General features: G+C 39.6%; 1 protein-coding gene across 1 annotated transcript in view; it reads right to left on the reverse strand.

The window, feature by feature from the left end:
* Positions 1 to 7,778: 7,778 nt before the first annotated feature.
* SNX29 (sorting nexin 29) overlaps positions 7,779 to 17,344 on the reverse strand; it is a 115,975-nt gene continuing 106,409 nt past the window's right edge. Inside the window, exon 21 of the mRNA XM_069029508.1 lies at positions 7,779 to 10,571. Coding sequence (XP_068885609.1) covers positions 10,520 to 10,571 — 52 coding nt within the window. The 3' untranslated portion in view covers positions 7,779 to 10,519. The remainder of the gene's footprint in view (positions 10,572 to 17,344) is intronic.

Raw genomic sequence — 17,344 nt, forward strand, 5'->3', positions numbered from 1 at the left:
CTGCTATAGGAAAACCCTGCTACATATCAAAGATACTTTCCAGAAAAATTCAACAGTTGGAGTTCAATAAACAGTGGAGCCATTTCCCCCATAAGAATTCACTTAGCAGAGGGGGACTGCATTCAGATGCTTTAGAAAAACACAGGGACAGTACAGCATAAGAGTCTCGCATTCAAAACCCAACACAATGCCATGAGAAAAGAGATTTCAACGGCACAAACAGAAAACAAAGACTACAGGGATGCTACTGTGCAGTCACCCAACAAGATTCTCTGTGCATTTTTACTGTTATTGGTGTTATGATCAACACCAGAACTCCCAAGGAATGGACAGAGGACTGACAAACAGTGCACTGTTATTGCCTCTCTTCCACACAGTAGGGTTTCATTATCCTCCCCAGGTGGTGGATCTAAGCAACCAAATTAATTTAGCATACCCACCACTGAGCATGTACTGAAGTTGCATAAAAGAAATGTATCTTGCAGGAATATTCTTCCAGTACAGTTTCACCACAAAAATACTACAAGATGCAAAGTCTGAAAGGTCCCATCACAGGCAGTAGGCAGCTTGGAAAGTCTAAGACATGAAACACAATCCTCATAGGATAACCAGATCTACTCAGATTTCTGTAAGCCAGCAAGCACAGGGGAAAAGCCTATCAAAAGATAATTCTTGTAAGATTTTTTTTTTTAACTGAAATGAAATTCGTTGAAGGAGGCACCTAATTTTTATTTCTTCATCTTAAAATAAATTTGCAAGAAAACATTAAGTTTCTTGAGGATGAGATTCTTTATTTTTAAAACCCAAGTAAGTCTTGCAACGCATTTAAAGAATATGGAAATAATGTTAAGAACACTTCAAGAGTCTCCCAGACCCTACACCATCCTGAGAACAGGAACTGTAAGACAGTCTGTCTTGTAGTATTGAATACATCAACACTTTGTTATTACTAATGGCTCTGTGAAATGGATGGAAACACTTCACAGTGTAACTGCCACACAGATGAACAAGCAAATCCAATTTGATATCTTAGCAGACTACAGTACAGAGCAAGACAATTCACTGTTCATAAGGAAAGTTTATGACAAAAGGGAGGTGTATTTCCTTTCATCTCTAATGTGCAGTTTCCAAAAACACCACTCAGCTGACAACAACTTTCAGTGAAGATCTATAATGATAAATAGCTTTTTCATATAGCAAAACCATAAATCCCTTTTCCATTTTTCTTAAATGTCTTAATGCTAATTATGACATAGATGTAATATTTGCATTCCTTTTGGGGCTGTATATTTACTGGTTTTATGCAAATCTGAAATAAAAGATTAGAGAAGTCACAAAACTTAGTCTAAATTTGAATCCAGCATATGTCATAAAAAGCAAGGCAGCTGGAAAGACAAAGGAATAATAGTGATAGATTTACATCCTACAATACGTTCATATGGACAAGAAGGGGAAATGAAAATCTGGGAAATCTGGATATTTTATTTCTTTCCCTTTTTCCTTCTACTGCCCCAGAAGCCAGAGTTGGCATCACATATTCTCCCTTTACAGTTTTTGTTTGCCATTTCCAGTTTAATAGTTAGTTTGCTATTTACTGTTGCAAAACAAGAAAACAGAGCTAATGGCAAGCCTGCTACCCTGTACAGCTGAAAACCTAATATTTGGAAGTGTGTACATGTTTTGCAAAAACCCTATAAAGACCAGATATTCTTTTAAAAGAAATCATATGTGAACATCTCTGTTCTGCAGCTTTATTATTAAATCATATATCTAAACTAAGTGTCCATTACCAACAGTGTCAGAATTAAATCACTAGCATTAGCTATTCCAGAACTGCTTGGAAATATTGCCAGTGTAAGGGGACATCAAAGTGACCAAGTAACCACAGCAAGAATGAAAAGTCTATCAAATGTGGTGTCCAAAGGTAACACCAGACATATTTGTGAAACCACTCACACTGACTCCAAACACATGGAAGATAAACCCTACAAAAGGATGATTATGTAGAGACTTATCCAATAAGAATCACCTCAATAAATACAAAAGCTAAAGAAACTGGAAAACCCACCAAATTTCATTACAATTCCGGTTCTCCATGGTCTACTTATAGAGTTTTTTTCTGATATAAAAAGACAAGGGACAGCAAGTCTGCTGCTGTTCATGCCCTATCTTTTTAAAATTCATACCAAGTGACTTTAGAACTAATCTCACAAGTCACTCTGAAAGTATGAAATCATTCATACCTGGGGTTCAGGCAATGGTCTCAAATTGTGTTGTTGACATGGGAAACATCCATCAAGAGTCTATGATGCCATGTCTGAGTGTTTTATAGCACTTCCTCCTTCCTACTGTAGCCAGATCAGGTTGGGCACTCTCACGTGGAAAAGAAAATGATGCTTCATTTTCAAACACTAAAGAAATCTCCCCAAGCTCCCAGAGAAACAGAAAAGTAGATTTTCTATGTATAGAAAGAATGGCAATAAGAGGTGGAGCTGTGTCTTCTAGAGGACTCATCCCAGTATCTCGACTTTAGTGGTACAGAAGGAAAGCCAGAGGGGAAAATTACCCTTTTCATGATCTTCATAGGAAAAGCACAATCTTTCTTTTCAAAGAGGAGAACAAGGAAGAGAACTGGCATCCAGTCCTGGGTTATTGCGAAGGAGGAGAGAAGACATAGCACTTCAAAGGTAGCAGTGATGTACCCAATAACTGCCTATGATAAATATGCTCAGAACCCAATGATTAATGCTTGAATCTCTGAACTCCCCTACAGTTAACCTTCAAGAAACATGCCCTGATCTACCTTCCTTCTTCTATTTAACCTTTACATCCTCTGCTTTCAGCAAGTTCATTCATTACCCGAGAGCTTGGCAAAGATTCCTGGTTCTGCTAAAGAAAGCCCCACACACGCACATTCAACACCAGCTCAGAAACAGTTTTTTCCAAGCCCTCGCAGCTCTGTGCGAGTCAGGAATGCAAACACCTACACTTCACAAGAGGCATAGCTATAATGATCCAAAACACTCCCAACCAATGTGTACAAATACAGCCCATCGATACTCAATGAGAAAATATGGCCTGTGACTGCCTCTGCTCCTGGAATCCTAGTGGATGAATTATCCTCCCACCTCTAAAAGCAGTGGTTGCCAATACTGGACTCATTTTATATATTTTTAATGCAGTATTTAGGGTTTTGCGAGGTTATCTCTCTATCTAATTTTTCTATATGCTTACCACATTTTTCTTAACTAAACCAGCCACAGTTATCTTGGTGGTTTGCAGTATGCCCTACACTAATTAACACAAGAATTGAGGATTCTTGTTTGTTTGTTTGTTTGTTTGTTGGGGGTTTTTTAATCACCAATTATAACAGACACCATGAACCTGAACCACACAGGATTTTCTTGCTCTACAGCTATTATGCTGCAGATCAAGCCATGAAAGGCTTTCTAGACCACTTTGCTGCACATGCTGGAGAGTTCTGCTCCATGTTTTGAGAACTAATTTCTGTTCCATGTTTTGAGAACTAATGAAGTAACTCCTCATAGTGCAGACATTATTTTTCATTCACTTCACACCTGTTCTTTTTTCAAATGCAGAGGTTGTCCCAAACCCTTCACAATGAAAGATGGTCAGGGCCAGGTTTCTCCTATAGAAATGTATAGCCTAAACATGCACTTCTCTGTATCTGATGCACATTTCACTTGCCCCGTAAAGAGAACAATAGGGGGCAAAACTGCTTCCAGGGCTGCATAAAAAATGCTGTGCTTACACAGTTATATAATTTCCCCTCATCAGATAGCACATTCCTTGTGTATGAATGGCAAGCTGGAGACTTGGTTTATTTGTAGCCTCTTCCAGTTAGAGTTTCCAAGAAGTGACAGTATCATCAGTCCACTGAGTCACAAGCACTGTAAATAAAGCAGCCTTTGCATGATAGATTGTCATTCCTTTAAGAAATTCTGCTTTGTTGACACCTTCCATAATACATTACAATAGGTGAGGTAAACCTTGAATAAAAATGCACGATCACAGTTTAGGAATTACAATATTCTCTATTTTTGAGTTCTTAATGACAACAGGGTTTAGTGTTTAGACTGAAGGATTAGGAAATGGTATTCATAAATTCTTTTCCTTGCTCTGCCAGTGACTTCCTCTTTCTCCACAGAGTTAATGGGCTTATTTTGTAATGCTGATCCATAACATATTAGTGCAACTGAAACATAATGGGCAGTCTCTTGCTGCAGTCCCATCTGTCATTCCAGGAAAGTTATTCATATCTGTTTGTCTTTCTATAGTCTGTCAAAAGTTGAGGACAATTGTATTCACCAGTTTGATGGGGGGCTGTACAATTAACTGAAACCACATACAATACATAATCTGTGAGCAGTTAGATGTAATTGGCTAAAGAATTATGAAGGACTGCTACTCAAACTTGCATGAAAAATTACAACTGAATTAAATCCTCTCCCATTACACAAATCAAGTCCTTCTGAGGCCTGGAAACTTCAGATACATGGTTGTAAACTTCATTTTAGATTAATTTGCCTGGTGAGTGCTGCTGAAGTAAAGTACCAAGGGAGAAACGAATATACTCAAAGACAAAAGATCATCAAGTCTATAACATGAACTGAACAGAGAAAGTACAAAGGTTTCTAGCTTAATTTTGAAGAGCTAAAAGGTTTCTGGTCTCCAGGCTTTTTGAGGGTTTTCATCTATAGCACAAATACCTGCTTAGAAATGAGCTGTGATTTTAAGTTTCAAAAATCAATTATGAAGTTAATTCAAGTATTTTTGTTATATATTTTGTAAAAAAGAAGTGAACCATTTGCCAAATGAGCTAATGACATTAATGGTGACAGCAAAGGACTCACACCCCTTGGGACAAAGGGTAACTATTGACCTTCCTGAGGTGGGGGAAAAGGCAGGTTTCCTCCAGAACCTTCTGCCTCACCGATTCTCACATTAAAAGTCTCCGGATTTCTCTTTTATGAGTAACTATATTACTTTCCTCAGTGACAAGTGTTGCAATCTGAGTAAATACTAGCAAGAAAAAAATCATTTAAATTTTGACACCTCCTCCTCTATTAATTCACGAGTTCTTTCCTCGTTCTGCTTGCCAAGGAAGAACAAAAGAAGCGAGGCAGCCATAAGGGAAATACCGTAAAGGGCTGAGCAATGAAGAGCCTCGTGGCATTTCGCATTTCGCAGACAGACATTAAACATCTGCTGCCTTTCTGCTCAGCCGTCAGCCACCCCGGCCAGCCGCGGCACGCTGGCGACAAGGCAGCTCACTGCTGCCCACAGCGTGCTCTCCCCGGAGAGCCCTGTAACCTTGGTGGGGTCACCCGCGGGCAGCACAGAAGTTAGGGCTAAAAGCTGCGGTTTAAAATATTATTCCTACTACGATCCTCCATGCCAGGGAAGGTCAGGGGAGGCGGGCAGGGCACGTCAGGGCAGGGCCTCAGGGCAGGGCCTCAGGGCTGAGCCCTCAGGCGGTTCTAGAAACTGATGCCCCCGGGAGTCCGCACGCACCCGGCCGCCACCGAGGCTGGGAACACCTTCCTGAGAGAAACCCGGGCACCCCGGGACAACACCGGGCCGCTCGTGAGACAAACAAACCCGGGAACCCCGGGACAACACCGGGCCGCTCGTGAGACAAACAACCCCGGGAACCCCTGGACAACACCGGGCCGCTCGTGAGACAACCCCGGGCCCGGCACCCGGCCGGTTGTGACGGAAACGCGAGCGCACCCCTGCACTCCCACGACGTCTGTGAGGCACTGCGAGGAGGGAGCCTCGGAATCTGCTGCAACCTGTGTTTTCTGGAGGTGCTGGCACCGCAGACGCCGCAGCTCCCATTCCCTGCGGAGGCCGCCGGCTCCCGCGGCTCGGGCTGTGGCGGGGAAGTCGCGGCTGAGGGGGGCTGACCGGGAGCAGCCGCTGCCCTTCACTGTTCCCTGCGGCAGGGTGAGCACAGGAAAATCATCCTGGTTTTAATTTACAGAAGGTTGCTGGAGGAGGGCACCCCACGGGAAGAGAGTATGGGAAAACTTTATATTGATGAATAGGGAAAAGTTTCCGCAGCAGAGCTGATCGGCAGCCAGCAGTAGCGGCTGGGAGCTGGAGGTGACCTTTCAGAGAAGAAAACCCCTCCGCTGCCAAAGAGGAGGCAGATGCTTTGTGCAGGGAGGAAAGCTTGTGGCAAAGCCTAAAACTTTGATTTCAGCTGGCAAAGAGAGCGGCTGAAGGGCACATGAGAATGCTGCAGGCACCTGAGGGTGCTCGGGTCCCTGCGGAGCGGCGCTGGAAGGCGCTCACCTGTCTGTGCTTTCTGTCACTGCCCTGCAGCCAAATGCCACCTGTGCCACCGCCTCCGAGCTCATCCGAGTGCCTGGTAACGGGGACGTCTAAACACCGCTCCTGTGTGCTCTCTCCGGGCACTGGATTGGTCTGTGTTCCTGTTGCTCTATTCAGGTTTCAGCCCTGTCTCTGTGAGGTGAGGTGGGGTGGTTGACAGGTATCCGAGAGGAAGTGAAATTCAGGATGATGACCCAAAATGTGTCAGGGAAACTGGCATTACTCCTTATCATATCAGCCTTTCCTCCTGTGCCACGGAGATAACACATGCATGTGCTGCACCGAGAGGAGGCCGCTCAGGGGCTGTAATATTACCCAAGTAACTGGTTTTTGACTACAGTTAAAAGACTTTTCAGGTACCAGTATCCTTGCTCCAAAATACCTGTCACAGAAGATGGCAGGAAAAAAAAATGTTGCAATCAATAACACTTTAAATTTCGCAACTTGCTGTAATACTGCCCTGCTGCAAATTGGAGGGGAAGAAAAAAAACCCAGACACTTTCCTTTTTTTTTTTTCTTGTTAGACTGGGCAATTTACAAAGTTCATCCTTTAATGCTGACCCCTGGACACTGCAGATATCCAGGACAGTAACATAATTTGAAGATTCAATTTTTGTTCATGAACTCTCAATTTGCTTTTCACAAGTGAAACCAATAATTGATTGGACCAAAACCCAAGGGCATCTGATATAAAAGGATATGATGTGTGGCAGTTGTCTGACATTCCAGATTGATCTGCAGAAAGTTAAGATGTGCATGAAATCAAAAAACAAGCAAATATATACATATTGATAATGTTTTGCCAGTTCCTCATCCCACCAGCCTGTTACAACTGGGAAAGTACAATACTTGTGCTGGCTCTCAACATTGTCTTACAAGCACCGTGCACAGATTTAACACCTACAGTAAATATGTCCCTGTCAGACTCTCATCGGTGCTTATTTACATGTGGATGTGAAGATTGTTTCAGGAAAATCAACCACTCATATGCAGAATTTGTGTGCAAGGTGTGGCAACTGTCTCAGTCTATCTAGAATGCTGCAGGGTTTTTTTGCTTATTGCATCACACCTGTTTGTCTAAATTATGTGACATTTCCGAAATTTTATGTTGTCTGGGAATTCTCAGAAGAGGTTCTAATTTTCAGAATTTGCCTCTTGAAAAGTTGTATTGTCTTAATGAACCTTGATTGCTTGTTAACAGCAGAATTCATATACTGGGGTTTTTGTAGCTGTTTCCTTGACAACCACTCCAGGTTCCCCCAGAGCTCTTGCTTTTGTGTTCCCTGATTAAGATGTACATGCTGCCTTTGGCTGATCTTATTTGTGTGAACAGTATTAATTTTCGTAGGTGTGATATTGATTAACTTTTTATTTTCTCAAACAATATTAATTCCAGTGTTTTATAAAGGATGATAGGATTACATGAATTTTAACTTTGCTAAATTATAGCTTAAGCTCCCTAATGTGGAAGTTACTCCAGGTTTTTTTGCTCAAGGCGATTTCTGGTTTACACAACAGACTGATTGACTTCTACAGTGTAGTTTTTCTCAGTTTTTATGCAGACCAGCCATAATTATAACATGCTCCTCTTGTTCTGTGCATTCCTAGTGCTCACTTTTCAGTCACCCAACCATGGCATTTTCTGAGTTTGTCACTCAAGTTGTAACTCAAATATAAATGGCAGGGATGTGGCTCCTCTACTTTGGCTACTCCTGCTGCTTCCAGACCCTTGTGGGATTTTTTTTGACAGTACAAAAGCCATCAAATCTGGCATCTTGTCTTGGCTTAGTCTCTGGTAGGTGATTAATTTGCAGCTGTGGCCAACTTTCACTCCACACAATGTGAAATCAGTTTGGGGTGAGGGAAAGAGAGGCAGCACTGCACTAACATGGGTCTGGGTAAACCTGACTCATGAGCTACTCACTTCCTGCCTGAAAACAGATCCATTACTTCACCAGCCAGATAAGCCCATACTGAAATGACTCAATTAAAGAAGAAGAAATCACAAAAGTGTTACCTCAAAGTTCAGGCTGAGTTTATGTGCCTTGCTCTTTAGGAAAAGTGAAAACCAAGAATGTGCTTAATGGGCTACAAAATCAGAACTCCAGAGGGACCTAAGATCTGGCCAGCAAGTGTAGTGTCTCCATATCTTTGCCTACCAAAAGTTCATTCCTTTGTCTCTCCAAGCATTTACTATATTAAAACATTAATACACAGATTATGTTGCTTTACTAAAAATTATTTATTTATTATTATTTAGGCTTTATTGGCATGAAACTAGAGTTCTTAATATGGTTACAAAATCTTACATATTGGACAATGTATATCTGATTTGTGTTTCACAATACATTAAAAACTAAACACTTAAAGCTATGCTATTTCTATTACATATCTATTTTGTATTTTACAATATGGACTTTTATTTCTGTGAGAAGTCTGAGTCTTACAGAATTTACACAATGGTGAATGCATTTATTTTACTTGCTGAAAACATGTCTCAAAATTAAATAGGCCATTTTGTTTAATATGAAGATGAAAATGCAAGAATCTCAAGCAGAAACATTATCTGTGCTTTTCACCAATACCTTAAGAAATAAATAATGAGGCTTACTTTTATAAATCTCCACCAAGAACTAGTCCTGTGTTATTTATGTTAATATGGTGATCTGGGGAATACAAAAAATAGATGAAAGGTAGGTGGCACTTCCTGATTTTCTCTTTACGTAGTTCTTGAGGGAAAGCATCCATTTCTCATGCTGAATGAAAGTGTTTGCTTCACACAGTGAGCAACTGCTTACAAATGCTTTCGAGTATAACTCACTATCTGAATAATCCCTGCCTGAATAACTTTCTTTTGAAGAGGTTTAATGTATCTTAAATTAGAAAGATTACTTCTTTAAGAATAGTGGGAAACAATGAAGTCCCAAAGTTTTACTGCTTGAATGTAATTCTGGAGCATAAGTCCTTTTGTAAATACTGGACTAAACACACAACAGGTTTTCTGTTAGAATGCTGCTTTAATATATTTTACAATACCCTTTACTGATGCCTTGTTTTCTCACATGGCTCTTTTTGGGGGAACATTATAGACAATCAGTCAGCTTTATATGTTTCAGAATTGCTCCTGATGCCTTTCTTTCACACAAAAAAGCCTCTGTAGTATATTATACCACTTTACAAATGGGAATTTCAGACTGTGTTCTTTATGTACATACATAAATTGCTTTCATTTGTTTATGCCAGTGGCTTCCACACTGGAATTGTATGACTGCTGAATAAACACCTTTTCTCCCTGAATTACATTTTTTCATGCCATTCATGTCTGCTGCCATGCAGTACAGGGTGTATGTAACCACTCAAAGTGAGGTGTGCTTTGCCTCAGAGCATGAGCTGATTCTTAAAAATTCCTTGGAAATACCTTGGAATTCCTTTCTACCAGTGGCCTAATGAAGGAGAAATATGTTTGCACAGGTTTCACCAGGGGAAGTCAATTCCTTTTTTCTCAGGCACAACTTTGCTACAAAAAAGAATAGTGAAAGTTGTTTGTTCTCATTTCCATCCTTTTACTAATTGGCTGTAATGAGATCTCTGATCTGCAAACAAGGGAACATCACCTGAGCAACAAATGTGGCTCTTCCCCACTTAACCATCTCCATTTAAATGTTCCTGGATTGTTCAAGAGCTTACTCTCATGTGTATTTCAGCTTACATTAGGTCACAACTAGACTCCTCTCCATCCATAAAAATGTGCTGTTTCCTTGAGAGTAAGAAGGAAAATTGGCTTATAAGTTCATAATTAACATACTCTTGAAGGGATGGGTTTGGAATTACCTTATTTTATGAACTTTGAGCTCTATGTCATCTGTTCCATGCCTTACCCACCTAAGATCCTGTTCCTCTTCCTTCCTAAACAGTGTCTGCCCAACTGCCTATGTGCACCTGTAGTCCATGGCAGTGTCTCTCTTACTCACTGTACAGGAGTGAGCCCCATTTTGAGTTCTTGCACTACCACAAAGAGACAGCACCATGCAAACATCTGAAACCAGCCTTCCTTTCAAAGGATACAGTAACAACACCTTTTTCTGTTTCCTTGCAGAACAGGTATCCTTGAGATGACTTGCCAACTTGCCAGCCATCAAGCACGCACCACATGCGCTGCTCAGCCAGCCAGCAGCCCAGACAAATTGCTTTCCAAGCTGTGTAACACCAGGCTGGAACAGAAGAAAATGTGAATACAGTAAGTACAAACCTGACACCAGAGCGAGAAAAGCATTAGACAATATCCAGTTCCAAAATGATCAGTTGGCACCTGTGTTTGCCAGACAAACAAGTCTAAAACACACACATGGAAACAGGAAAATAAACTTTGACTCTGGGAAACATTTTGAACATCAGAATAAAGGTAACCAATTGCATGGCTTTTTTTTACTTTCTTCCTTTAATTGGATGTCCTTGTAAAGCTCTAACCTGCAGGTTAGACAAAGCAACTCTGGCTGGTTTCCATTACCTGTGGGGAAGAGCTGTAAGCTCAGCCCGTGGATAGAGTTTCCTGGGTGTTTGTCATTGGAATGTGGCATAGCTGGAGAAACCAAGTTCTGGGAATCCTTCTCAATGTCTCTCAACAGAAGGTACAGTTAATCTATGGTGGCATTGATTCTAAAATACTGTGTACTCCATTACAGCCTCAACTAACCACCTCTAATGGGAAAATTATCACAGTTTATCCCTTGTTTATAGCTAATAGAACATAATAACTTGAACTGTTCATAGGATTTTCCTTTGTTATAATGTCAAACTTGTAACCATTTTCTACACTAAAATCTAACAAAAGATGTGCAGCCACAAAGAAGCAATTCTCTGTTCTCCAGTGTGCTGGCAAAACTTTGTAATTTGGATTTACTAAAACTGCATACCCACACAGAAACACAAATTGTTTCAGTTTAGCAGTTTCAGATATTCAATTCTTTGATATGGATATAGAAAATATGTCTATATGTGAGGGAATCTTCTTGTTAGTTGAATATTACACTGACAGTGGGTCAACACTGGATTTGGATGCATTGCATTTGATATGTGCATGCTACCTGGTCTGTACTTTCCCTTCTTTCCTGGTGAATACTTTGCTAAAAATAAACATCACCAATGTTCACTGAGGAATGTTTTCATGTATTTGCACTAAGGAGGCATCTAAATCTCAGAAAGTAAAAGTAAAGCCTCAAAGACTTCACAGCATCCCTGACCTTTCCCTCACATCTGCTCTCCTCTTCCTACATATCCATGTATGCAGAGGCAAAAGATTTACAAAGCAGGAAAACAAATGGAGTCATACGAGTCATTCATCCTGGGTCACATCCCTGCTTTGACAAGGTACCATTTAACCTCAGACTGAACCTGATTTCCATGGGCCATGGGGAACAGTTATATAACATGAATAGTTGAAACACAAATAGACAAAGATTTTACAAATCAGAGCAAAGGTAAATTATTAACTGTTATTTTAAAAATATTACTTTTCACAGTATCTTATCTTGAACTAAATGCTATAAAACTACAACTTCAGCATTGTCATTTATCCATTAGTTCTGATATTGAGTAGATAAATTCTTTAGTATCCTTTTACTCTAAATAATTTAAAAAGAATGAGTCTTGAGGAAAGCTTCAGCCTTAAGAATATATCCCTCTAGTATGGCTTTATACTTTCAGAACTGTATCAGTATGTGGTCGCCCCTTGCACAGCCAGAGAATGATCAGGTTTGACACTTCTCTGCAGGACATTGTTGCTATTTCATTTTCTTAATGCTGCAATTAAGGATTTTTCAAACTATTCCTGATGGCAGCTGTAGTCAAATGTACTGCACAGTTTTTACCTCTGAGTGAAAAACATCTGTATCATCTGTATGATAATTGTAGGATGCTATACATTGAAGACAACCTAAAAATCTAAACATGTCAGATGTGCTCCCTCCTCTTTTCCTTATACAAATGCTTTAAAATTCTCTCACATTCCAGCTCAGTTACATCTAAATGGAACATTACATTCTCTTTAGCAATATGTAAAATAAGATGATAACTCATAATGCAAAATCCAATCCCAACTTAATGTGGTGGTAATAGAAAACTGCTTTTATCCCCTTCATTACATAGACATGCTATGTGCCTTTACAGTGTTACATGGGATGCAATTTTGCAGTTACGGATGAATCCAAATTCAATAGAAAATGTTAATCAGATAGAAAACTGTTATGGTCCATGCAGTAATAAAGATTGACCTTGGTTCTTCATGAGGTTTTTATAAAACTCCTGCCTGCAGAAGATATCCAGTGGCAGGAGGGTTCTGATATTGAATTCAGAGTGAATAAAGAGAAGTTCAATAATCCTCCTCTGTAACTGTGTTGGACCTTACGCAGCTTGCAGACTTTTTTCCCTATGATTTGACTCTCTTACTCATCTTATTCTATTTCAGTAAATCAAGGCATGACTCATAGAAAATCAGAATCCAGGCACAACAAAGATACCATATAACGAGTCATTTAGTTTATATTGAGAATGTTGGCAAACGTATATGTATGCATGCTGACTGCTCTCCTGAGCAGTCACTGAAGCTTTTACTGCTGGATTTTTTTTACCTTAATCAATTTTACCTTTACTGCTGGATTCATTTTACCTTAATCAATTGCACTATGACATTGGATTTTAAAATAGGCAGGTTTGCTTATGGTAATAATGCTGTACATCTGACTCAAGAATAATTATTAAGGCTAAAATTGTAATTAAAGATACATGCCAATTGCCCAACTTACTTGTGCTTCTTAAGAACTATTTATTACTCATTTAAAGAACTTTTTCAGACAGATTAAATTAAAAACACCATTTCTGTCTATGCCAGGCATGTTCAGGAAAAAAAAGAACTGCATTTCAGTTTAGAATCCAGTATTTGACTAAGCTGGGAGAAGCACTAAATAAAAAAATAAAAGTTGACAGAGCTCAGCTGTCACCTGGCTGACATCTCCTAACCTCCACATCATGACCACAAAGCTGAAATTGGTTTGGATTTCTTCTGCTGTGTTTTGTCTGGTCCTGCTCATATGTAACATTGGCATTTGTGAGCAGTAACCAAAAAACTGTATTACATGAGAATCTGGAGATATGGTGCAATATATGGCAGAAGGTAAGACTACTTTTGCTTGTGCTCCTCAGCATGATACATATTAGTAAAATATATTAGAATTTATATGAGCTTCATAGAACACAGTAAGTGGCAATTTCTTCACATGGCATGGCCCTCCAACCTGGCTGATGAGTTTATATAAATGTTAAAGCCTCTCTCATATCTCAGGGCCTGCAATAGAGATCTTTGTGAAAGATAGCAGATGGGGTAACCTTCTGTTTTAAGCTGAATGTTTCATGTTCTTTCTCTCAGTTCTCTCATATTTTATGTCAAATTTTCAAAGTACAGTCCTAAACCTCTTGCAGCCCAAGAACTCCAGATTAAAGACTAAAAGCCTGTAGTCCTTGGATGTTGCAACAAACATTCAAAACCAATCTCTCTGTACCTTGCATGAGTCCATTCTGGTTTCTCCTTTACTTTTCTGTTCCATTCTGCTTAGGAAGTTCTTATATTGGTCCTACAAATGTACTATCTGAGTACATTTCTGAATCATGTTCTATTCTTGTCCTGTTCCCTTGAAGGAACTGATCTGTGCTGTAGCATTTTGTTTGGGGATTTGTTTATTTCAGAAAGAGGTGTTTGTACTTTGAGGCTCTATACTTACATTAGAAACCACAGAGATTTTTGATACTATGGTTTTGGTCTGGACTCCAAGAATTATGAGTCTCTGCTCTCCCCAGGATTACAGGAGGGAGTGTTTAGGATCATACCCTTTGCTGTTGAGCTTGTGCCCCAAGCATTGATACGATGCCCAACTTTTAGAATTGCCCTCTTACACTGCATGTAAGTTATTCTCATTCCCCTCATCTTATTTTTCTAAGAGCAGTAATAAATCTCTTACATCTGTCACCAAAACACCCTGTGGTGGTTTTTGTCCACCTTATGGACACAAATCTAGCCAGCTTCACACATTATCAAATATTTCTATATGGGCTGAGACACTTTCCTTTTGAAAATGTTATAAAACTAACTTGAGCCTGAATGCAGGCGGAAAGTTTCTCAGTGTCCTTCCTCTTGAGCAGCAGACAGAGAGCTGCTTCCACCTTACTGACCATATTATTTCATGTATTAACACCTTCAGCATCACTGCCCTCTCTCCTGGTGTGGCCTGCCCCTTATACACAGACTGAAAGTGGGTCAAGAACACATTGAAGAATTACAATTGTAATCAATGTTTGAGTCAACAATCTAGAGTACTACTGCATATAGATGTCATTTGACACAGTAAATTACAGTCAATATATAAACAAATAAATAAAATGCCCAAGTGTGTAGCAGAATTTCATGCTTTAGCACAGATAGGCCATGAGCTGAGGGTGAATTTCTAATTAAGAGAGAATTGCTATGGTAACCAGAGGTGGTCACAGATAATTGGGTGTGAAACCCCATGAGGCTTCATGACAGAGGTGTCTGCATATATTATACAGCACACTTTCTGTTTCTTAAATAGAATTACATTGTCAGGTCAGGCATATTTTTCATATTTTAAATGCCTTCTTTTTGAGCAACCAAAGCGCAACTTGTAAGGGGTCTCTGATCTTTAAATGGTATCAGAACACTCAATGTGCAAAGACAAACTGGAGTAAGGATTCTCAGCCTTAACTTGCTCTGAGTGGTGGGTTAAGAATTACGACAGGCATTTGACTCCGTGTTTCCTAACCCACCTGAATGGGACAGAGAAGGGAGATAACTCCCAGTGTTGGCAAAGCAGAGCAGTCAGGGACAAAGGAACACTGCTCCTCAGAATGGGACTGTGCACGCTGTCCAGCTCCGTGATTGTCTTGATACTATGTTGTCTTAGTCAAAACAGTTTTTTTTTTATCACAATTCATGGGAGAGCAAAGGGATAATCACAGAAACTGAATTATTCTGTGCAACCCAGACCAGTCTGATCAGAGCAGAGGGGATGCTTAAAACTCACATTACATCAACACAGTGACAGCTGCATCAGCAACCAATTGTGATTAAACAAATTTACTTAAATCTACAAAAATTATTTATCAACTTAAGCACCTCCTATTAGATATTTCTGAGTATTATCTTAGCTAATTAGATATTCATTATCTATGTAATGAATCCTATATTATTTGTGTAATGAACCCTGATGAAGATTAAAGGAAAATCTCATTATTTCAAATTGTTGTTCTGACATAAGATTTCTAAGATTTGTATTTAAATCCATTCTTGAACATGTGGATATGAATGAAAGGTCAGCTCTTTGCTTTGCAAATCCCCATTTCTCTGTACCAGCTGTACTTAAAGGGCACAGAGCTACTTCAATGCATCCAATATTCCTCTGGTCTGGAGGAACCTTGTGAATTCTCACAACAGGATGGACTCAGAAATGGGTAGGATAAATCAACTCCTGCAGACTTCCACTACTACTGCAACTCAGAGAAGTTTTGAAACTCACTTCTTTGAGACCTCCAGGATCTTTAAATCTTAATTGTTTTAATTTCCTATATATTGGTGGTGGTTCTCAAGGTGCCTTGGTGCATTGCATTTGACAGTTTCTCTGTAACCAAGGAGTCAATTAATGAGGTCTTCCTTAACACATTTTCGTGTCCCTGTTATCAGCAAAACAAGAACAACCCTGTTCTGCATCTTTAAACGAGGGTTATCATCAGTCTCTCTGCATATCTGAAAAGGCTGCTCAGCCACTCTGAAGGTGCAATCTGTAAACACAGTAGGGCATTACAGCCGTCAGGAATTATCTGACAGAAAAATTATCAAAGGTAGTCAAAGCTCTCCATCCACACTGATAGTGCCAATCTAGCTGTGTTCTGCTGTTTCTGCACATCCAGATTTCCCATTAATTACATCTCAGCAGGAGTTCTGCATACAGCAGTGTGGTCAAAGACATTTTCAATCCCTAAGGAAAAGCAGACTATCATACTGTACCCTCTGTCATGCAGCGAGGAGAACCCTGCCCGTGCTGATTAAGTACAGCAGTTGACAGCAGATGTTATTTGTTAATTACTGACATATCCAAAGGGTCCTATGGCTTGACAGACTCGGTAACAGATCCATTACCCACTTTGTTTTATCTCATTATGGAACATATGGTGGCAGTTTGATGTAGTACAATTTTAAACATTTTTTTTAATGTATTCCTACACTGAATTCCTCAATCACTTTTTCTGTTGCTTCTTGATGGGTCAGAACATGTGCTTTCTTTTATTTTCCTCTTTCCTGGTATCCAATTACCCTGTATTTTCCAATACAGTACAACTGCTCAGACTTACTGATATATCTTATCTGCCAATTCACTTTTTTTTTTCACCTTTAAAAAATATCAACCAGAAGGTTTCCAAAAATGACAATTATATCTAATGCATTGTTTGAAATTAAAGTACCACTGCAAAAATGCCTCTCATCTTTTTAACTGCTTGAAGTCATACGTGTCACTTTGGGTGCACAAAGAACTGTGTGTTCCATCACTGTATTAAACAAAAGCCCACTGAGAATTTGAGCTGCTTCAAGATAAAGCTGAGCAAGTAGCTAAATTGTATGCTACAAAGTACTAGTGTGTATCTAAAGCTCAGACCTGAAAAGCAGATCCTTCAAACTGCTCAGCAGCTTAAATATAAAAGACATTTTTTATTTAGTCTTACAGTTAAGAAATACACTTCCTTGTCTACATCGGTGGAGATAAGATATATTTCTAATGACAGATGTCTGAGGTGTTACCTGCTTTGATTTGTAGCTAGAATGATACTTAACTATATTAAATTGTATTTGATTTTCTACTTCTTTATAAACCTATCTTCCCTCTTTGGAAGGCACCTGGGGATTGCTACTGCTGAAAATTTTCTT

Source organism: Aphelocoma coerulescens, chromosome 14 (genome assembly GCF_041296385.1).
Source record: "Aphelocoma coerulescens isolate FSJ_1873_10779 chromosome 14, UR_Acoe_1.0, whole genome shotgun sequence".
In the NCBI taxonomy this organism is placed as follows: domain Eukaryota; kingdom Metazoa; phylum Chordata; class Aves; order Passeriformes; family Corvidae; genus Aphelocoma; species Aphelocoma coerulescens.